At 45.2% G+C, this 23913-nt stretch overlaps 1 protein-coding gene across 34 annotated transcripts in view; it reads left to right on the forward strand.

Moving 5' to 3' along the window:
* Spats2l (spermatogenesis associated, serine-rich 2-like) overlaps nt 1-22057 on the forward strand; it is a 173678-nt gene extending 151621 nt beyond the window's left edge. For 18 of the 34 annotated variants that reach the window (XM_087566174.1, XM_087566164.1, XM_087566160.1 and 15 more), the window contains 4 exon segments: nt 13033-13142; nt 15547-15649; nt 18089-18309; nt 21155-22057. In XM_087566174.1, coding sequence (XP_087422300.1) covers nt 13033-13142; nt 15547-15649; nt 18089-18309; nt 21155-21550 — 830 coding nt within the window. In that variant the 3' untranslated portion in view covers nt 21551-22057. 34 annotated transcript variants of the gene reach the window in all.
* Nucleotides 22058-23913: the final 1856 nt, after the last annotated feature.

Consider the following 23913-nt stretch of genomic DNA (forward strand, 5'->3'; position numbering starts at 1 on the left):
ATGTATGAACTGTTCATGTGGCTTCAAGCAGGTGCCTGTGTGCCCACATGTGCTCATGTGTGTAAAGGCTAGACGTCAACCTCAGATGTCTTCATCATGCTGGATCTTGGTGATCTTTGAAAAAGAGCCTCGTGAACCTGAAGTTCATCACTTTGTCGAGATAGCCAATAAGCTCATTAGAAATCCACTCCCCTCTGCCCCCCCCCCCCAGCGCTGAGATTACAGGCGTGTGCCGGTGCACCTGCCTGGTTCGGGTATGGCTAGAGACTGGCCTTGGCTCCTCGAGATTATACAGTGGTTAGCTGACTCTGTTGGTCTTCCCTGGGGCTCTCAGAGTCAGAACCACCAACCAAAGAACATACATGTGTTCAACCTAAGGCCCCCCACACATATGGAGCAGCTCCGTCTTCATGTAAGTCCCAAACAACGGGAGTGGTGGGCTATTCCAAAAGCTGTCGCCTGTCTGTGGGACGTGTTCTTCTAGCTGGGATGCTTGTGTGGCCTCAGTGGGAGAGGATGGGCCTAGACTTGCAGAGACTTCAAATGCTAGGGTAGTGGGGATACCCAGGGATCCTCATCTGCTCTCTGAGGAGAATGGATGGGGGATGGCAGAAGGATTGTGGGATAGGGTAACTGGGAGGGGCCACGAGCAGAATATAAAGTGAGTAAGTTAAAAAATTAATTTAATTTAAAAAAGATTGTATAGTGAGCACTTCACTGACTGCGTCTACTCTTCAGTCCTAGTATTAATTTAAGGGAAGTAGATATTAAATTTAAAGATAGTCATTTTAAAGACTGTATAATTTACAATTTCACAATGGCATTCATAGCTATTTCACTCACTCTCGTTTAAGCTCACACAACTCAAGTTTATCAAGCTGAAGCTCCTTAAATTGCTCCAGTTTGACGTAGGGATGTAGCTCAATCTGAGAGTGCTTGCCTAGCATGCCTGAAGCCCTGGGTTTGATTCCCAACATGTCCTGAACCAGACATGGGGATTCATGCCTATAATCTCAGCAGTCAGGAAGGGGAAGCAAAAGGATCAAAATAGTGAAGCCAAGCTAGAGTAAGTGAGACACCTTCACAATAAGAATAAGAAGCAAAACAATGGCATTTGTGCCACTTAAAAGTCAATACTTAAAGCTACCTAAATATTTGTCATGGGTGTGTATGTGTGCGTGTGTATGTGTGTGTGTGTGTGTGTGTGTGTGTGTGTGTGTGTAAGCTGTTTCTTTTCAAACATTTTAGGAACTTAACAATGCACTAATAAACTCCACAGGCAAAATACACCCCCCCAAGCTTTTAAGCAACTTGTACAGGATTAATAATTCAAATATAAAGTTGCACTAAATGAAGTTTTCTTAAAATACTCCAGTTATGTTTACAAACTCTGTCCAATGTGCCAGCATCTGCCAACTTCAGACTGACTGTAAGAGAAAATCAATTCACATTTTAACTTGAAATTATAGATTGCCTGGTAAAGCAAATTCTTTATCTGAATAGTGAACACAACCGGGTGTGGCAACACACACCTTTAATCCCAGCAGTTGGGAGGCAGAGGTGGGCACACTCCTGTGAGTTTAAGGAAGTCCAAGAGAACCTGTCTCCATTAAAAGCAAAATTAAGTAAATAAATAACACATTCGTGGTATCATGATTACTGCAAACAGAAAGTGTTAATATTCTGGGCGGTTTGTTTGTTTGTTTATGTTCGTGTCTAAACCTCCCCCACTGTGATAAGCGACTGAATAAGCAGAGCAAATGGTAACCTTCACAATGCAGTCTGTGCACGATGCTGTCCATGTACGATGCAGCCCTTGTATGATACTGTTTGTGTATGATGCCATCTGTGTATGATGCAGTCTGTGCACATGGTACTCTGTGTAAGACAAAACTCTGTAGAGTGTTGATGTGTGCACAGTGGCAGTCTGTGCATGGTGGCAGTGCAAGCACATGATAATCGTTGTGACATGGGAACCTGCACTGTGGCAGTCTGTACACCGTAGCAGTCTGGGTCAGATGGCAGCCTGTACACAGAGGCAGTCTTCCACAGGGTGAGTTCTATTGGTTGGAACTTTCAGCAGAGACAAGAACCCTCAGATGGGACACAGTGCATGGCTAACCCTGTCTTACTTTTGAATTCAGTCTAGTATGTTCCTGGGACCAGACTTTTCTCATGTGCAATGTTTTATACTGCTTTTCCTGCATAGTCTAAGGTCTTGATTCTGGTCCAGGTGTTATTGTATAAACTAGTGGTGGACTAGTTTATAAGATATATAAATGGTGGACTGAACCCAACAACCTTTCAACTAAATCCTTTTTCATTTGACTACCAGTGCATTTATTTGTACAGGAATGAAAAGATTAAGCCAAATTCTTCTTTTTCTCCTGTGTACTTCGGTCATAATTCAGTTTTCATTTTCAAAAAATAACTATTGACATTTTTAATTAAAAAAATTAAAAGGGGAGTGGGGGCAAAAGGGAAAGGCACTTGTCACCAAGCCTGTTGACCTTAGTTTGATCCCCAAGACCCCACATAGAAGAAGGAGAGAACCAACTGCATGTTGTCTTCTGACTTCCATGGACATGCTGTGTCATGCATGTGCTTACACGTGATACATACACGCACACAACAGATAAACACATAAATGTAATTAAAATGTTAACTTTAAATCAAGGAAAGTTTTCTAGGGGCTGAGTAGATGGCTCAGCAGGTAGAGAGGAGGTGTGAGCGCTGAGATTGAGCTCACTGTAAAATGCCCTGCGTGGGATACACGGCTGGAACCGGAACTCTGCGGACGGAGGCCGAGGTGATGGTGTCCCCACAGCTCACCGGCCACACAGCCCAGCTGAGTCCCTGAGCTCCAGGTCCAGTGAGGGACCCTGTCTCAAAAATAGAAGGTGGAGAGAAGTAGATGAAGGCACTGGACACTGACCGCCACTCACAGCTACACACCCATAGGTGTGCACTCGGGGAAAAGGCTTTAAAATACGTCAGCAACATTTTGGTGAAGCTAATGTGATTGAGGGTCAAATTGGAATCCTTCGGTGCCTCCGATTGAGAAATTAATCTTACAAGCTCAATGATTTTTGTCAGTAAAAATAAATCATGCACATACTCAGATTTCTTGTGCCTTACATGTAGCTTTGTTCATCTTCTTACGGTAAAAGTGCCAGCAACCAACATTGTACATGGATTATGTATCCTATCTATCCCATATAAAAGGCACAAAAGCCTGGTAGTGTTTTACAAGCTGTAAGCCCAGATCGAGCTGTTCTCACCTATGTCCAAATTATATGCCCCTTGTTCCTTGATGTCTGAGTCTCCCCTGGGCTATTTTTGCCCCATCTGTATCCTAGGGGTGCACTCCTCTCAGCCACCTGCTCCTGGGCCATCCCATCTAATGGAGACAGACCTCCTGTTCTACCCATCTTCTTCCCCCTCCCTTCTGGTCTCTCCTGAAACCCCTCAGTCCTCAAGTGCTGCCCAGTCATAGGCTCTAGCCTTCTGTTTACCAATTAACTTTCAATTGGGAGCAAGGTTTACACAACAAAGGCTGGCATGCATGAGAATTCACTCCTCTGGATGGATGCAACCCCATCTTGGGGTTCAGAATTTAGCATTTGTGTACATAGCACCGGCCCAGCCCCCAACACAGCACAGACACAAATGGTTCCCCAGACAAGACACTACCACATCTTTCAAGGTTCACAGAAGTTTCATGTCCTCCTTTCTTTTTGAGACATTAGTGGTGGGTTCCAACATCCATGGAATCTGAGCATCTCCAGAGAATCCTCTCTTTTAATCCCCTCCATGAGTAAACACGTACCGAGTACTTCCTCCTATGACTGAAACTGCCGGACTGGCAAGCAGGCTTCATCTAACTTCAGTAATGGTGATGCTGGTCCTGCCTTCAAAATTGTCCATCACCCGGGCAAGGCAGGGTCTGCATTAGAGGTGACAGACTCTAGTCTCTACCCACTTACTGATGGTGCAACCTTGAACTGTCGTTGTGAGTTTTCAGCTGGGGTCTTATTACATAGCCCTAACTGGCTTGGCACTTTCTGTGTCAGGTTCCTCATCAGAGCAAGAATATTATGGCTCAAATAGTTAAAGACAAAATGAGAAAATATGAGCCAAACACTTAGCAGCATCATATGTCATCGCATATGTGTGCAGAGGGACAGCTCTTATTAGTAAACAGGTCTGTCAGTCCAGGGCCTCATAAAACAGGCAGAAAATGGAGCCACGAGGGTTGTGCTGAGTCTCTCAGGAGTCATGACTGTCAACCGCACATCTTCACAGACAGAAGGAACCAGCAAACTAAGTCCCAGTCAAGTAGAGAACCATTTCTGCAATCACTACCTGGGACTTGCTCATCTGTGGCCTCGAGAACTTTCCACATTCTCAATTCTTTTATGTGACATATAAAGTGATTGGTGTCAGCTCAGGACCCCTAGACCAAGTTCTCAGCACAGAGAAGGTTTACTTGCTCCAGAATGACAGAGGGCAGAGAATAAGAGACAAACACAGATAGAGAACAAGGGAGAAGAGGGAGGAGTATTTGTCCCAGAGGTGGACAGAGGACTTCCTCTGGATAGAGAGGAGACAGAAGTGAATGACAGTTTATAAAAGCGAAAGGGGAATCCCTGTGTCAGTATGAGGTGTGTGATTTTGATTGGGCATGTTACATAGGTAAGCCGTTGGGGGTTTTTGATTGATGGACTCCAATACTCTGGTAGCTGGACCTTGGTGGTCAGCCTCAGGAGAAATAGATTTTGGTGGCTAGCTTTAGAAATGTAATGTAATGGATTTTTAGCAAGGAAGAGGGGCTGGGGGAGAAGGGCAAGGCCTGCCAGAGCCATGTTTGCCGTGTTTAGGCTGGCTATGGTCACTTCAACATCAATCACATTCCCTCCATTATTATACAAGCTTCTGTGTGCTAGGTGGCAGCTAATGAAAGGGTAAGAAGGCCAGTGTTGCTCAGTCATGGGGTTAAGCCAAGAAAAAGTCTTTATTAGTTGGCCAGAAACTCCACAGGGTGTTCGTGATCCCAGTGCAGCACCGAGCTTTTCTCAGGATGAGCTTTCAATCACAGAACCCATGATGTTCTCAGGTGACACTCTTCAGTTAACAAGAACAGTTAGCCAGAAGCAGAACTACAGAAGCCAAAACACTAAGGTTAGTACGTTTAAGAGACTCTCCCAGAACTATGGCCTTTGATGGACTGGGTCTTCATCTTCATTTTGCTAGGTGTTACTGCCTACATGCTTAGTTTTGTGGCCTGAATGGTACCTCCTCCATGGGGTCAGTTGTGCCAAGTCTGGGGGCCGACTAAGGTCTGGGTGGGGCCCTGTTACATTCCCCACCGGCACTGGTCTTAGTTAACGAGTCAAATAGTGCTCTGAGGAGGTGCTGTTGATCCTAAGGACTATTAAATGTACTAAATTGCTACATACTTGGCCATATGGTTTAACATATACGGCTCTACCATTAGTCCTATCAGGTGAGAATTAAAGGCCCACTCAGTGCTGAGTAGCCACAGATTACTGAGTAGTCAAATAGACTACTGATAGCAGAGTAGTTAGCCAGGGAACCGAGAGAACAGAGGTCAGCACCAATTATCTGATTTACGTCTTTCTCTTTCCGAGGTTTTCCCCAACCATGGCAAGATTTTCTCTAATTATTCCTGATCAGTTAGCATAGGTTTTTTCACAAAGCTATACCTAGTTTCCTTTATCTCATAAGAAGTCAGTCTAAGGATCCCCAGTGTTGTAGAACCATTTCAGTAAGGTATATTCTGAATTTTAATTCAGAAACAGAAACTTTCAATAACCCTAGGTCCTGCTTAGTTTGGAAAGTGTCAGAAGAGGAGCATTGAGGTAATTCATTAGTACACACCCACCAGGTAGTCTCAGAGGCCCAGTAATACTGCTGTTGTCCAGCTGAGTTAGCCCTCAAGGCAGAGTAGCGGGCATTAGAATAAGGGCAATTGCCTACGTTAAAGTTTTGGATATTAGAAAAGTTTTAGCCTCGTTGAATTCCTCTAACCTTAATTAGGGCTGTCCCAGTGAATTTTGTCAACCAATGGGCTGATGATGGTCTGGTTACTTTCTATCCTTATGTAGTATAGGGGTCAGGTGTCTAAGTATAACCAGCAATCCTAGCTGATTTCTGTCTGGGAATGATTAACTTTATTCCCAGGAGCTATTCCTGAGTCTGATTTCTCAGGTTTTCCCTGTTTTCCAAGGGCCAAAATCTTTCTTATGGCATTTTCAGATTTTTTTTTTAATTTTATGGACATCGGATTACATTTTCCTGTTGTTCATTTCTTGGGAGGGAACTGTTTTCTAAAATCCATTCATATGTTTTCAAGAAGTCTCTATTTTACAGTCCCAGTTTTTGCAATGGAAATTCCCTTGATCTGACAACTAGGGGTCCCAACTGCAGGGCATGGATAGAATTGTGAACTCTGTATTCCTATCCCGAACATAAACTCCCATGTCTTTCTTTTCTCCAGTATAACCAGATGCTTAGAGTGGGCATCAGTGAACAAAGATCAAGGTGAATATGGGTTGCTGGATTGTAGTCATGCTAGCTAATACCTCCTTGTATTTGTCTTCTTGGTTCCCAGGTCCAGGCCTGAGGTCTGAGGGAGTTGAACCATGACTCTGTATTCATACAAACATAAGACTCAGGAGGACGAAGAAGGTCAAGGAGTGGAAGGGACTAGGGCCCAGTGAAACCTTAATTTCAGTGAGTCCATAGTCCAGGGGACAGTCCATTCGGTAGCAGCAGTGTCTGTGGCTTCTTTCTTGACTTTGGTGTGGTGGATCCATGCTGTAATGCCAGCTACCTTCACCACCATAGGTGTAATGACAGTAACCATATAGGGGCCTTTCCAAGTTAGTTTCAGCCGGCCAGTTTGGCTACCTGCTTGACCCAGACAACATCATTGGATTCAAACAAGTGCAAACTGGTAGTGGACTCTGATGTTGGCTGGGTCTCTCACATAGTTTCATGACTAGCTTTTATGGAGGACTGGATGGTTAGAGAGTTCTGACAACTGCTGGTTTCTGAACCAAAGAAGCAGTTGGGGAGGTCTTCCAAACATAATCCCGTAGAGAGTAAATCTCTCCTTATATGGGTGCAATGGGCCCAAAGCAAAGCAAAGGAAGGTTCTTCCACCCTTCACCAGACTTTAGAGTTTTGTTAGACTTTTTTTTAACATACTAATTTTTTCCCCTAGATGCTCAAGTCTATTTATGGAATGAAGTTTTCTATGTCTAAAACGTTAGCTATTAATTGAGAGGTTTGGGCTATTAAAGCCAAGCGATTATCAGACCCATAACTAGGGAGAGGATAAGTCAGGGAACAGATTCATGGAGGGGCTTTTTAAGCTACTATTCAAACAGTTTTAATCTGGATGGAGGACACATCTGCCCACCTGGAAAAGGTATCTATAAAAACTAACAAGCGTTTGTATCCTCCCTGGCACGCTGATCTTGGTGAAGCAAGTTTTCCCAGAGTTCACGAGGGTGTTGGTCTCTTTTGTGGGCCCTGTTCTGGGTAAGGATTCTGTATTTTGGATTATCTGAGCACAAACCTGGAATCTGGCCAAGACGTCCGCACTAGACTGTCCAGTCTACGTACAACATTCCTTAGTCTGAGCAATTCAGAAAGTTTGGAGGACCCCACCTGAGTAGCTTGGTGAAAGTCAGTTTTCAAGGTCCTGCCCCTTGTTTCTGGGAGAGTAATCGTTCCCTCTGGTGTACTCCATCAACCTGTGGGTTGGAGCTGCCCGTTTCGTTTGGAGTCTTGGGCAGCACCAGGTCAGGGCATGTCATCAGAGTATCATTGGTCTCCACTGGTCTTAGAGCAGTCATTTGTTGGTCAGTGGCCCAGCAGTGGAGGACAGCAATATGGAGAGGAAGCCAGATAGCTTCTAAGAGGGCCGAGAAGTTGTTGTTGTTGTTGTTGCTGCTGCTGCTGCTGCTGCTGCTTTCTCCCAGCAGTGAGAAGCCTTCTTTCTCTATAGATCTCACCACAGACAGGTGCAATAGTAAAAGCATAGTGACTGTCCCTGTATATAGTGGTGAAGTTTCCTTTTCCCCGTCTGAAAGCCTGGATCAGACAAATCAGTTCTGCTTTCTGGGCTGAAGTACCTAGCTTGGGCTCAGATCATTTTGGATAGAATAGCTATTGCCGCTCCCAGGGACCTGGCTTCATCTTCCATTTCTTGACAGTTGTGGATGAGCCTCTGTGGGTGGTCATCAGGCAAGAGGGTAGCAGGATCGATGGTAGTGGGATTCTCAAATTGTGCTTGAAGGTAGTCCAATAGTAGAGGCTGGTACCGGGTCACACAAGACATTAGACAGTCAGGATTCTGGTCTTCAAAGGAGGGACTCAATGGAATGGAGTACTATGAGTGTAAGAGCTAACTTAGTTAGTTAGTTAGTTAGTTAGTTAGTTAGTTAACTAGCTAGCTAGCTGTTTGCTTTTTCGTTTCATTTGCAGTTGTCATAGCTGTTAGGTGGGCCATCCTGTGGGCACAAGGTCCAATCCTTTAGACAGGTATGTCATAGAGCATTTCCATGGCCCCAAGGTTTAAGTTAAAATCCCCTTTGGCTTTCATCCCATGGACAAAGAGATGAAAAAGTTTTGAGACATCAGGTAGTACTAGGGCTGGAGACAAAGTCAGAGCTGTTTTTAAAGTCTCAAGTGCCTTTGTTTAGTCTCAGTCCAGATTAGGGGTTCATTGCCTCCCTTTGTGCTGGTGTATAGAGGCCCTGCAATTTCCACAAACTTGGGCCAAGAATTCAATGGTTGTTCGATCCTAGGCTGCATATCCTAGCTAGTCTTCTGTGGTTTATAACAGAGTCCTGAAGATGTAGGTCATAATATGGGTGAAGGAATGCTTTGGCAGCAGAATAGATGAACTTGCCGTCGGAAGAAAGGCAAGCAAGAGAAAAAGCAAGACCGTCCTCCTTCCATGTCCTATCGTGTGGACTGCTCTCAGAAGGCGTGGCCCAGATTTAAGATGGGTTTTTCTACTTCAAATGATCCAATCAAGACAATTCTTCACAGGTGTGCCCAGCAGGCTAGGTTTTAGTTGATTCTAAATGTATTCAAGTTGACAACGGAGACCAGCCATTACAGTTACAATCAGTGTAACTCTATCGACTGCAACATCTAGTGGTAGTGAACACTGACGTCATTAATTTAAAGGTCTGCTCTGGAGGAGTTACCTCGCCTCGTTACTAGCACATTAGCTCCATGCGTGCAGTTTGCAAACGTTGCTATCTAGTTGCACAGGGACCCTGCAGGGGGTGCAGGATTATTATATTCTAAGAAATAAGCATATATCTCACTAGGCATTCAGACTTTGTCTGCCTCCCCAGGGAACCGAAGGTCACAGAGAAATGTACTTGACAGGTTTACTAGAGGTGTGGGAAGAAAAAAATGACTCTGTATTAACATGAGCATATTATGAAGTAAAATAGCAGATTCTGGAGAACTGTTACAGAATCAGGATTTCAAAGAGCCTCTGTGCTTAAAGAAACACTTGCACCCCAACACCTGACCCTGAGAGTCTGAATGATGGGTATTCTCCTGATGGGTATTCTTTGAGAAGCCTTAAGATTTCCACGGGTCAAGAGATAGGAACCAAGCTTCCAGTGTGTTCTAAGATCCCGAAGGGATTTACATCCTATTGAGAAAATGCATTTCAGCATGCCGGATACTGTTTATAGAGTTGCATGGATAATGTTAAGTTTTGCATGCGAGGGGACCCAAGCTGCATGGAACTGCCTCCCTCTACAGATTTCTGAAAGCCTGATGGTTTCAAACATGCATCCTACTCTACCTTCCATTCCAGCACCAGCGATCCTAAGGTCTGATCTGTTTTTTGTTGATGCTTTCTGGTTTTGTGATTGACATACTGGAGGTGAAAAATGTGTGCCCCTAAAGAATATTGGCTTTAGATCTTAACTCTTAAGACTTTTGCATAATGAAGGGCTTTGAAATGTTAATGCGACTGTATGTAAGAATGCACACGAGCTTGCTGATGCAGTCTTCATTTCCATGATTTGCACGGGTTTAAACTCAGAACTTTATTGGTGATTTTGCACCTGCATTCCCATTTTAGGGCCCATTTGTATCTATTTTTACAAAATCTTCTGTATCAAGTGAATGCCCAAGTTCTGCATAATCAGGAAGAACAATGACCCCTAGTTGTCACCAGTCTCACGAGAATCCAGTGTGAAGAGTGGGCTCTGCGGCCGTGTGTCACGGACAGTCCGCTGACCCCTTCCCTCCATGCTTTTCAAGTCTGGGCCTTTAGAATTTGTGTGTTTCTTTCTTTTTAAAGCTTCCTTTGGAAGAAGAAAGCCTAGCATTTCCTATTTTGACTCAGTCATTTTCTCATGTTGCAGACCTCAGTCCCATCCATAGGCTGAATTACAATGACAAATACATAAGTAATAAAAAGCTCTAGGTCCTAAAACCTTTCTGTGAGTATTGGGTAGGGTGCTGGTTCATGTGTTTGACACATGTGTGACATTTGTGGGTGTGCACATGGAGTCTGGAGCTCAATATCAAATGTCCCCCTCTACCATTCCCCCATTTTTTGGAGGATACTAACAAGCCCAGCCTTGCCCAGCCTTTAACATGGGGCTGGGGATCTGAATTCAGACTCATCCTTCTTACCACAGCATACACCTTACCACAGAGCCAGCTTCCCAGCCTCAGATACGGACAGTCTTGAGTGGGACAAGAGCTTCAGTCCTTATTTTGATAACCTTTCAGTTAATGGACCCATCCAATCAACGAACCCTTCATTCAGCTCCCATGTTCCCGCTGTGCGCTATGCACAGGGATTGTGGACACAAAGAATCCCACCGTTCAGTCTTATTCTAGCCCCATGAGGGACTGAAGATGTATATAGTTGGGTAACATGCTATCGGAGGAGCATGTAGAGATGGTGGCACACTGGGCACCATGTCATTTGGGATGCTGAGCAAATGTGGCCAGAAATGCTGTTTTTATGTCCCAGGCTGATCACAACTCACTGTGTAGCTAGAGACGACCTTGAATCTCTGGTCCTTCTGCCTCTCCCTCCCAGGCCACCATCCCTCCTCACACAGTCAGAAATGAACAGGGACCTTATGCATGATGAGCAAAAGGTCCACCAAGTGAGCCATGTCCCTAGCCCAGATCCCAATGTTTTAAGAGCCCCCTAGAAATCTCTTCCAAATGGCATTTTTACTTTTTAAATGTGGACGCTCAATTTGTAAAAGTAATGTGCAGGTGAACCAACTATGGTTTTTTTGGCCAAAAATAATAGCAGGTGGCTACTCTGTGATCTCTGGGGCAACCAGATGTCCCAAGACATCATTCAGTATGACCCTTTTGGCATCCAGGTGAGAATGTCTCGCTCACAGTATCCAAACATGTTTTACCAGTAGATTCTGAATTCTGAAGGACCAGTAGGTCTATATCAGTCTGCCCAGCCATCTGCTAACAGGGGAGCCAGGTGAGTAACCAGAGGATGATTCGTGTGATTGGGCAGATGATCAGGCCTTCTCTGCAGGCTATTTTATTGGCATCTCCACATTGATATTGACATAAACAGAAAACACCTGTCTGTCTGAAGAGCGGCTGCTTGTATGCTTCCCTCACTGTGCAAGGACCTTAACCCTTGCCTGCCCGTTCAATCCCTCACTGTGCAAGGAACCTTAACCCCTGCCTGCTTGTGTGCATCTCTTTATTTTGCTGCCCTCTGTTTCCCCTCACTTGCTTTGATGTTTGAAGTGACTTGTTTGATGTCGTAGCTATTAAGACTGCTTAGAATCAGAAATCACATTGCTTGGCTCTGTGTGGTGGCACAGACTTGAAATCCCAGCACTGGGATGCTAAGGTGGGAGGAACTTTGAAGCCAGCTGACCTCCCCAATGAAATGATATTTCAAAAATATCGAAATCACAGATACATTGCTCAGCTCTGCGTGCTGGGAATGCGGTCCATTAGAGCAGTTTATCTTTGTTGCCGCCAGGATGGAGAACAATTCAACATGTGTGTTATCCTACATGGGCTATTTTTCCTTAGGGCTCAACATGTTTGGCCAAGAGGAACAAAGGAAATTCGTATATGATGAATTAAAGAGCCGCTAGCCTGTGTCTGGGGAGCTCCGTCTCCTTACTGGCTTCTGTGCTCCAAGCTCTGGGAAACACACATAGGTTAATAGGAGCTTCTGTGTCTATCGGAAACTTGAGTTCTTCTGACAGAGATGAGGAAGTAAGGTAGCAGGGAATTCCCCACTGACCTCTCTAAGGTGCAGATGCTAGCATAGCCAGTTCAAAGTGGCCTGAGTTGCCCTTGAAATTTTTCCACCTGGGATACTTAGAACAAAGACACACAAGGTACTCCGGTCTGGAATGTCTATTTGCAAAAACGGAAATATATCTGCAGAGCATCAAATGCAAAAGCATTTTTCAGGCCATAAAAAGTAGATAGAGTAACTCCTCTATGTCATATTACAACATCACAGCTAGTTACCCCCAGGAGACTGTGTTCTAAGATATCAGTTGGATACAGGGCTTTGTATGTGCTCCATAAGTGCTCTACCACTGACTTACTGCCGAGGCCATATTGGGTAAAATTTAGAGAGTCTGATGCTGTTAGAATTTAAAGGGATAGCACATACAGGAGGGTGGCTGTGGCTGTGTAGACTTGTGCTATTTTTTTCAGGGATAGTTCCATACGACTTTCTGAAGATGCCAAATTAAGGAACGATGCTCAGATGCCAGTGTAACGAAGGAGGGAAAGCGGTGTGGCTGCACAGCGCCTCGGGGAACTGAGTTTTCTTAGGGGGTCATGGTTGGTAACAAACATGGAGAGCCAGCCATCCTCGGAACAAACTCATGGTCCTGCAAAGCAACCTGCCTGTTGGGGGAGAACTGACTCCAGGAACCCAGACTGTGATACTGCGTTTACGCCTCTGTCCCTAACACGTTGTCCCTTCTCATTTGTCAGTGGACATCCTGACTGCCCGTCAGAAGAAGGCAGAGGAGCTGAAGCGACTGACTGATCTAGCCAGTCAAATGGCAGAGATGCAGCTGGCCGAACTCAGAGCTGAAATTAAGGTCAGTTCTGTGAACCCAACTGAACACTGAGCAGACCCCGGGTGTTTGCTTTGTATTGATAGACTGCTGCTCTGACACTCAACACATTCGCCCAACTCCCTTCCACCGGCTTGAAATACAGAATGCATCAGGGTTGAAGAAACACTTAATTACTTCCCTTAAATAGAGTAGTTTTGAAGGGATATATACTACAATGGAGGGAGCTACATCAGTCAAGATGAACTATTAAAGTGTATATATAGACATAAGTTATCTGTGATATGATTTTTACTCTGTATAATTTATGCCTATGTTTATAAACATACACTCATGTGAGTATATTGTAAGAGAGGTTATAAGGAGTCCTTTATAGTTTTCTACTTTAATTCCCTTTTTTGATAAGATTACTACCCACAAATATATGTTTATTAGATTTCTTCTATGGCAAGGAATATAAACTGATCCCGGCTAATTGGAAGCAGAATTTGAAATAATACTGAGTGTAAGTCACCAAAGCCGAGTGTTTCTGAAGACCTGGGTCTACAACTAGGCACGAACCAGTGTGGTTTCGGTAGTAATATAGGAAATAAAATAATTCCCAAATTCTCTAGTCAGGGCGCGATGGCATTGACTGCCCTCCAAGAGCCATTAACTCTTGTGCCATACAAGATTCAAGCCACTGAGAGAAAGGTTCTAGCCACTCTCTGCTTGGCCAATGCCCATTATCTGGCCAAAATATAGGGATGTGACACCTCAATTTATACACTCAGACTGAATCTTCTAAACAGCATTGGGTAAAGTTGCTAGAAAGAGAAATAGTTACGAGGAAGACAAAGTGTTTATAGCAAAGTAGGAAAGTAAAGTTGATTCTTCTCTTCTTTTTTGCCCAGTTTTTAAACACTCAGTGTGTGCGCACACACATGCACCCAGCTTCTCCCTGGCTTCTAGAAACCCAGAATGTTTCAAGACGTAGATGCCACTAGCTTTAGAACAGTGTCTGCTAGGACAGTGTAAAGCTGATTGACACCAGGAGAAAGGTCCTGTGACATTTGATCCCCTCCATCCTGGTGAGGCACGTAAGGGAGCTCAGGGAGAAAGGGATTGCGTATCCAGAGCCCTGGAGATGCTTCCTTCTCACCTCCCTCCTAGCCTTTGTTTCTTCTTACTCAGCCAATTGCAAGGTCTCCTCAGGAGTCTTTCCACCAGCCTGCAGTCCCCTCTCTACCCCAGGGCCAGAGTTAAACTCCCCAAACAGACTTGGCCTCACTCAGGATGACCCATCCCTCTCCTCAGATACAATACACAACAGGACTCAGTACCTACTCAATACCCATTTCCTCTGAAGAGTCCAGCTTGTTAGAACATCAAGTGAGGAGGTGGGGTTGCAGCATCCCAGTCAATTGAAATCAACTTTCTCCCAAGTTTCATTCCTGCTTATCAAAATCCCACTTTTCATTACATGGTTGGTAGCACAGGCTCTGGAGTAAAACAGTATATAGCTCTAACATTTTCTACTTCTGTGGCTTGGATAAATTACATATTGTCTTAGGCTCTCAGAACCCAGATCTGTCATCTGTAAAATAGAGGTAATAAAAACACTGGCTTCATGATAATGTGATTGGGTGAAAGGAAGATTGCTTCTTATGGTCAGCCTCTGCTTTCAGCTTTAATGTTTTAACTGTCCCAGCTCCCATGTTCTCCCATATGTAAATTCACATGTCACTCACTGAGAGAGAATTTCTTCCACCTCTGTTTCCAAGGCATCAGTCATATTCATCCCTGAACTTAATGTCCCTCTTTCCCTTGCCATGTGGTAAACTCCCTAATTCTCCAGGAGGCTTCGTTCGACTCACAGTTATTTCTTATGTTTCTCACTGTGCGATCTCCATGTAGATCTTAATTTCAAGTTGAATTTAAATGAATTGAAAACTAATCTTCTCCACTCCCTACAGCGGCACTTGAAACTCCATCATGAAGATAATGTTTTCTAGACACAGAAGACTTTTTGGTCTTCTATTCTTATTAAAATAGAGATGGGTGTCTGTGGATGGTGGCACATTTTCTTGTGACAGTTAATACCATACCAGGCCCTTGGCCAAACTAAGCCGCCCCTGCTGGAACGTAACTCAGAAAACTGCTCAAGTGAGGGATGCTAAAAGGTCCCAGATAAGCCGGGACATAGAGTTTGTTCATCTTCTCTCTAAGCCTCGTGGGGGAAGGTCAGGACTCCTCCTGATTCCCAGAAGGTGACCACGGCCATGGAAGGCAGAACCAAGGCCCACTTAGTGGCGCCTCAGAGTGAATGAGCTCTAGTGATCCCCTCAAGTCGCCCTTCAGAGGGCACAGGAAGAGCAGGGGGGAGGCTGTGTGGCCGGTGCTGCTGTGCTTTGGGGCTGACTCCCCGCTCCACTTCTCTTTCCTCTAGCACTTTGTCAGCGAACGCAAATATGATGAAGAGCTAGGGAAAGCCGCCCGCTTCTCCTGCGACATTGAACAGCTGAAAGCCCAAATCCTGATCTGCGGAGAAAGTGAGTTTTGCATGCTTGCTAAATAATTCTGTGTGAGTAAGCTGGCGCCGTTTGGAGTTGACAGCAGAAATGTCAGGTATACGGTCCCCTGGCAGGGCTAAACTGAAGGCTGGGGAGATTTAATGATCTAAGGTCATGACACAAGTCACTAGAAATGTCAAGATTTGAACTTAGACTCTTCAAATGCCACTGCCCACCAGTAAATCCCGAGGATTTATCACTTGGAGCAGAGCAGGTCAGCTGCCGAGTACCTCTCACAGACTTCCCCTACGCTCCTCCAGACACACTGCCGCTCTGGTTCTATAGATGCTGTTCCGTAGGCTTTCTCCTGGCACTTGGGGAGCGATTGACTACTGCTGTGCAGGACCCGGCCTGCCTGAGTGCTCTGGATGCCCTGAGCCCCCCACCCCTAGCCCCCACCCTGCTTAGCCTGGGTTCTCTGCTGAGTGAAGCTGAAAATAATGAAAGACTTCGAGTCAGCCATTAGCTCAGTCTTGTTCCTTATTAAGCCCTAATTAGAGTGGCTAATATGAAGCAAGATTGGCTGCTGCTTTTTCCTGTACTCACAAGGTGAGGTGGAGATGAGTGACGGGCGCTAATGTGGCTTTGAGGACAGTCACAGAGAAGGTCCAACATCTGTCCCAACACCTCATAGTCAGCAGAAAACCAAGATCTGACTGCACCTATTTTTTTAATTGATATTTCTTCCTCTCCCCTCTAAATAAAATATTACATAAACTTGAGCTATTGATTACCGAATTGTACTGACTAGCACACGCCATTACTCCCAAGTCACCTTTCTACCTGTAACATACTGCATGCGTGCATGGTAATGCAATTTGCCTTTGTCACAGGAGGTGGTAGACATTTTTTCCATGTTGGTATGTTTAGCTAATTGATTTAAGTATAACTGATGTGAGCAGCCCTCGGATGGTAGCCTTTAAACAGCTTGCAGTTGTGCACCAGAAAACAGTGCTGGGGGCTTCCTACTCACGGAGCTGGGTCGGCCGTCTGATTTTCTCGCTATACTTCTTAGTTTTTTCTTTATAGGCTGCCTCCCTTGTGGCAGAAGCTCCCTAGTGGCCCTTCTCCATCCTCAGCTTTTGTCCCATCTCCCAGCAAGCAGTTTGGTTGACATTCGGAAAAGAACCTGCCCCTCTTAGGTTCCACTTTAATCCAGTGATAAGTGAAACTAATCCTGAGTTGAGCGGCCCAGCTCAGGTGGAGGAGGGGGAGGGGCACTTCACTTGCTCGCCTCCAAGTGCCATCTAGTGAGAGAAATCGCCCCTTTCCAAATTACAAGAGTGTCCATGTAAAGACAGCCTCGAGTGTTTGCGACAGTAATTCCCACAAAGCCCCTTCATGGAGGGTGTGTTGTACAGCTCCTCAGTCAGAAGGGGAACGGGAAATAATGGCCACACACAACTGAATCTGGTGAGCCTGGGTGCCGCTGAAATCCCCTGGCTGTGTTTGGACAGCCCACACTCATTTGTCACACCTTAACCTACAAAATGAAGGGACCGCAGATATATCCGTGTCTTTTCTACTTCGAACATTGTGTGAGCCCTACTAGCCATTCCTAATCCTCTTGCCAAACCCTGGGATTAAGTCTGATCCAACAAAGGGAACAGAGAAAATTGCTTTTAAAAATTGGTGACAATTTTAAAATTCAGAAAGAAGCCTTCCTGTCCAGCCTGGCACTTGAATCCCAGTGAGCTGTGAGAGAAAAGTCACGGCTTTATCCCGGAATTGATTCCCTCTGGCCTCGATTCAGAATAATCACATAGAAATCACCCTGCCTGAAACCACCACTTTCAGAAACAACAGGACTGGCAGCAATAAGCACTGAACAGACCTGCCTGACCTGAATGTGTGCGTGACGGAGAGGGCTGATCGGCCTGCCACGCGCGGGACACTGGGGATGGCGCCGAACTGCAGTTAAAGACTGGTAGGGAGCTCTAGTGGACTATAGAAGGTGTGTGGGGCTGGCAGGCCTGCCCAGAGATCAGAGATGCCTTAGGTGCCAGCATCCCCAAATGGTAGGGAGCCTGATGGGGCCGTATAAATGGGCTGAAGGAAGCGGGTGCTAGGAGGCAGAATTCACTTCTGGATGGAGCAGAGAGGGAGTGTCCCAATGTCATTACCTCCCTATCGATGGTGGTCCTCAACCTAAAGAATCATCTCTAAGTCCCTCAGATAGATCTCCGTTCCTACAAATGCCTCTCGTCATGGACGCTACTGCTGTGATCACTGTTCAGGGACTCCTAAGGGAGGAATATGGTGATCTCTAAGCACCTCAGTGTCCTTTCAGACTACATCTTCAAGAGCAAACCTTAATGTTTGTATGGAGCTCCCGCCAGTTTCTTCTTCTTCCAGCACTTTCTAATGGCTCAGCAGACCTCTTGGCCAGCCTTTAACACCAACCATTCCTTGTTGCAGTCACACATCCAAAGAACAACTATTCCTCAAGAACTCCCTGCAGCTCCCTGTTGCCTCTGCTGAACACTCATGCGGTAGCTTCCGGGAAGCAGGGGAATTTTTCCCGGAAGTCATCCGGTCACAACAAGCCCAATGAGGGGAAAGCAGCGAACCCCAAAATGGTGAGCGGTCTTCCCAGCACTGCCGATGCATGTCAGCAGACCATGCCTACTAACAAGCAGGTAAGCCATTCTGGGAGGGCTCAAAGTGCTGCCTGCAGGGGCCTCTGCAGATCCTGGTGTATGGTTCAGGGAAGGAAAATTACCATCCATTTCCAGAGGAAGAAAATGAAACTACTAGCCACTGAGCTAGTGGTCCTGGCCAGGTTCCCTCAGGCGCCATGCTTCATCCTGTCATGCTCACAAGCCCTTACCTCTGTGTGCCCAGCTGTGTTAACTCATTCACCTAACGGAGAAGGTCCTCTCATGCCCTTCTTGCCAGCATCCCCAAGTCCCAAACAGATGTAGGAATGAGATGCAGAACCAGACCGCTATTAGTGAGAGGAAGCTGGTGACTCAGGAATTGATCAAAGTCAATGCAACTTCCATTACTTGGAGTTTCAGTAAAGCACACACCTTTCAAAATTCCTGCCTTCCATGGCCTCTAACAATAGAACTTTTCAGCTCCTCCTCCTCTTTCTCTGTTCTGTCTTTGAGAGGGAAATAGTAGCTTGTGGTTTGAAGATGAACGAGAAATGGGATTCGGTGCCACGGGTGCTAAGCAAACAGCAATAGTTTCCATGGTCTCTGACTTTCTTCTTCAGTGTTTCAGACTAGTGGTGTCTAGCAGGACCCCTATTGGGTCTCCCTGTCTTGACCTTTTAGGGGTCCCCACTACTGACACAGCCAGGCATTTCTGTGGTCAAATACACACCGGATAAATGCACCTTCACTGCAGGGCTCTATGCTTGTTACCAAGCACCATGATGAACATAAATTTTAACCCAAGAGTTTCCCTTACTCAGTTTCTTTAAAAACAAAGAAAGCCAAATCCGTTGCTATTGTGTAGAACCCTCTGAGCTCAATGATTCCAGTGTTTGGGTAATGTAAGCGGTAGTACATGGCTGGAAGGCCAGCAAGAAAGGCTCTGTGCTTCAGAGTAACTGGTATGAGCCCCACATCATTATCTTTCCTACAGATTGAGGGGTGACTGAGGTTGATGAGACACCCACCCAGGATTAGCACTTTCCCGTCAGGAACACACTCTAGTATTTGAGATCCTGGAGCTGCTCTCACGGACTGTCTGAGCCATTTTCTTAGGCTGCAATCTTCACACCCCGATATTCAAACCATGAGACGAGGGTAGGCTTAGGTATAGGCGAGAGTGTCTACCGTCCCTAGGTTCACTCTCAGTGTGGGATGCTGCAGAGAAAGAAGCATTCAGACAACGGGATGTGGTCCTGCACTGATACTTTTGACCTAGGCCCTGGATTATTGGGTGCCACTCATCCTGAACCTGTGTCATGGAGTCACGGTGTACAAATCAAAAGCCGTATAGCTTTATAACTCACCACGTTACATGTTTAGTACTAAGAGGTCTGATTTTCAAAGCATGTCTTCGTGTATCCATTATGTGCTTGCGAATCTTGTCAGGAAGGAGCACAGAAAGTGGGAGGGTTCTGCCATTTTCTACATGTAGACCCTAGGCAAGACCTGTAAACTATCCGCATCTGCACAGCGAAGCGACTTAAAGCCACCACCTTCCAGGATGACTGTGATTATGACAGACGGTGACATACTTCCTGAGTGCTGCCCCTCTGTCACCTCTCAATGTTGGCTGCTGACATCAAGGACTCTTGTTAGCTTACACAGACAGACAGCTCTGGCCTGTTGTTGCCTTTCCACCTGTCTCCTTACGTCTCTGGCTGCTGATGGCTGCTGGCTCATTGAAAGAATTGCTTTTCAGTTTGAGGCTTTGAGCTGATTGGCTTTAAATTACAAAATGTTTTAGAAAAATTACTTCTGTGACCACAGCATGTTAACTCTGCTTTCCCGGGGGTCTTCCAGGTACACTTCATCGCTGCATTTGCCTGAAGTAATATTTCTGAACAATAAGAATGGTTGTTTTGAAATAAATTAGGAAACCTGTTTTGGAGAAGAAAAGTCACAAGCAGAATGTCACTTCTTTCTATATATGTGTGATTAGAATTTAAACATAGACTGTACAGAATTTTCAACTTAGAACTTTTCATGGTAGAGATCCATGTGGTAGACGTGCCCTGCATGTCTATGAAATCAAATACATTTCATTTTATTACATTTGAAACATACAGAGTTTCTTGTTTGGCTTGATTTGGTTTGGAGTTTTTGGCCTATTCCCCCCCCCTCCTCCTCCTCCTCCTCTTTCCCCTCCTCCTCTTCCTCTTCCTCCTCCTCCTCTTCCTCCTCTTCTTCCTCCTCCTCCTCTTCCTCTTCCTCCTCCTCCTCTTCCTCCTCTCCTTCCTCCTCCTCCTCTTCTTCTTCCTCCTTCTATTCCTCCTCCTCCTCTCCTTCCTCCTCCTCCTCTTCTTCTTCCTCCTCCTCCTGCTGCTGCTGCTCTTCTTCTACTTCGTCTTCTTCTTCTTCCTCTTCTTTCTTCTTCCTTCTTCTCCTCCTCTTCCTCTTCTCCCTCCTTCCTTCCTTCCTTTTCTTTTCTTCTTTCCCCTTCTCCTCTTCTATCTCATCCTCCTCCCCTCCTCCTCTTCCTCTTCTCCCTCCTTCCTTCCTTCCTTTTCTTTTCTTCTTTCCCCTTCTCCTCTTCTATCTCATCCTCCTCCCCTCCTCCTCTTCCTCTTCCTCCTCTTCCTCTTCCTCCTCCTCCCTCCCTACTCCTCTTCTCTTTGAAGAGAAGAGTACTTTTCTCTCAGCTCCATTTACAAAGCTGTGGTTCTAGATCAGGAATTGCATCAACTTGACCTATTGGCATGTTGTATATCCCTACTGTGATTTGAAAACCTTATCTATGATTTAGTGGGCAGATTTTTCTGATGCCCCCTGGTGTCACCTGTGCTTTGTTGACTTCAGACACTTACTTCATTTCTCTTTTTAGCAGAATGGACCTTCCAACCAAAGACGAAGATTTAATCCACAGTATCACAACAGGCTAAATGGTCCAGCCAAGTCACAGGGCAGTGGTAATGAAGCTGATCCCATGGTGAAGAGCAACAACCGACATGAACACAGAAGACAGCCACATAATGGTTTTCGTCCCAAAAACAAAGGTGGTGCCAAAAACCAAGAGGCCCCCTTGGGGACAAAGGCCCCAGAGGCCCCACCACATTCTGAAAAGGCCCGTCGAAGGCAGCACGCTGCAGACAACTTAGAGACCAGGCCTTTCCGGGGTAATGTTGGTAGGGTTTCACAGTGCAATCTTTGTCCCACTAGAATAGAAGTTTCCACAGAGGCCACGGTTCTCTCAGTCCCAGCTGTGACGCTGGTGGCCTGAGCTGGGAAGGAAGAGAGCAGGTTTTGCCTGGTTTTGGTTCCCTGCCCAAGGTGCTGACCCAATTCGCTGCCAAAAGAGAGTCAATCAGAATATACAAACCTGTATGTTTGTGTCGTTCTCTCGCAATCATTTTTACTAATCCTAGTACTCTGCTCTAGCTTGCTTCATAACTCCCATGGCTTTGCTTGATCTGTTGTCGCTTCTCCTCATCAAGACTTTGCATCATGTTAGCCAGCCAGTATTTACCCATTGTTAGGAAAATCGAGATGTGGCTGAAGATCAGAGGCTCAGTTAGCAACCTACGTTGTAGCTGTGATGTCGACCCATTGGTTGTCTTTAGAGAGTTAATGTTGAAACAAGAAATTCTTGATCAGACAAACGTGATCTGCTGAAGACACATGTGCTTTTGTAGAATTTAACATCTGGTGTTTTTCTGAAATATTATATAAATATATATATAAACATATATTGCTTTATTTGAAACAAATTAAAATATGCTGCATTTGACACCTGGCTTGTTCCTTTTGTTGATGCCTACCACGTTGAATGTCCTCTGTAGCACTTTTCAGGAAAGGGCTAGAGATCAGAAGTTCGGTGCAAAGCTGTTTCCTTTAAAATAAGAACTCAGGAAATAATAATATTCCCTCAGTTACCATACAGATAGATGCTATGCACCCTAGTCATTTGGATGCCACATGGTAGTGGGACACCTTGAACATAACAAAATTTACCTCAGCCTAGCTTAAACAATGGAGAATATTGGCTCATTAACCAGAGTCCAGTTTGATTATGAATCCCACTTCTTTCTCTTAATCCTGAGTTCTGTCCTTCATATTCTGACACTATATTCAGAATGATGACAGTGACTAAGCTCCTGGGCTCTCTCATTGGCTTCTGTGTGGGACACAGTTCTTAGCAGAAGTCACAGCAAAGCTCTGACATGCAATTACTTGTTACAGACCTGACTGGAGATCATCCGTGGGGTGAACTAGTTAGTAGCATAAGCTAGTTAACAAATATGTTAGTTAGCATAAACTAACCACAGTCCACCCCTGACACTGAGCACTGGTTATGCAAAGAAGAGCTTCTATTACCCCAGGAAAGGAGAGTGGGCATACAGTACCCCAAAACCACAGAACCCCAGTTCCCCTATCTTTTGACTGCCAGGCTTCCTTTGCTGGCTGCTTTCTTGTGCAAATGCACCCTTTCAACTCCACGTAGAGCTTTTTTCTGACAACCCAGGTTCACTGGTTCTTGCCCTCCAAACAGCTGAGCCTGCTAGCCACACCGGCATCTGTTTCTTCTTTTGCCAAGTACGGAGAATATTTGCTCTCTCCAGAGCTTTCTGAGGTCTGTGAGTGTACCCAGAGATTTAATAGGAATTCAAAATGTCAAGTCACATTCCAGGAAGGAAGAAGAAACTGTTCAAATAAGAAAAGATGAATGCTCGCGACCGCAGTCTCTGTTTACCCGGTCTGAGACCTTGAATTTATATCTTACAAACCAGAAGGATTTTTTTCTTTTTTGAACACTAGTTTTGTGTAGCAAGATTCTGTTCAACCCCTGAAAAATTTCAGTTGAAACGTGGCAGCTATAAAGACAGAGGTAGATAATTCTTACAAGGAAAGAAAATGGCCACCCCAGGTGAAGAAGGTGCCTGCTTATCAGAGTTCCGTCCAGCCACTCCCATCTTCTCCCCCACCCTCAAGATACCCTGGAGTTAAGAAAGCTCAGACACATTCAGAACATAGCAAGCACTCCCAGGCCACTGGAAAGAAACAAAAGAACGATAAAAAGTGTTCAGACCTGATCACATTTTTTTTTTTTACTAGATTTTTGCCTTAGACTCTGGCATGTGAGCATTTTCAAATTTGAATTTTACAATAGTAATTAGATACTTTGGGCCAAAGTCGGGTCTTTGATCCTAAAGATCTGAGTCATAGTCTAATGTCTTTCACTGTGCATACATATGTGTGCGTGTGCACACATGTTCAGGCACATGTGTAAGTGGAAACCAGAGAACAAGTGCTGGCATTGTTTATCCTCAGGGGGTGTCCACCTTAGTTCTGTTCTGTTTTCCTTCTTTACGATGGGGTCTCTCACTGACCCAAGGCTCCTAGGCTTGCGAGTGCATCCCAGGGATCACTGAGGCTGCCCACCTAGCACTGGGATTTCCAATGCATGCCAGTTTTTTATGTGAGTGATTGGTGCTCAGGTCTTCTTTATGCCAAACATACTGATTGCCTACTGATTCATACATACTGATACATATTACCTACTGAGTCACCCTCCAGCCCAATTCTACTATTCTCGATAAAGAGTACGTAAACCCCTTTTAAAAATCCAAGGCTCTGAGCACTACT

Source organism: Rattus norvegicus, chromosome 9 (assembly GCF_021556685.1).
Source record: "Rattus norvegicus strain SHRSP/BbbUtx chromosome 9, alternate assembly SHRSP_T2T, whole genome shotgun sequence".
In the NCBI taxonomy this organism is placed as follows: domain Eukaryota; kingdom Metazoa; phylum Chordata; class Mammalia; order Rodentia; family Muridae; genus Rattus; species Rattus norvegicus.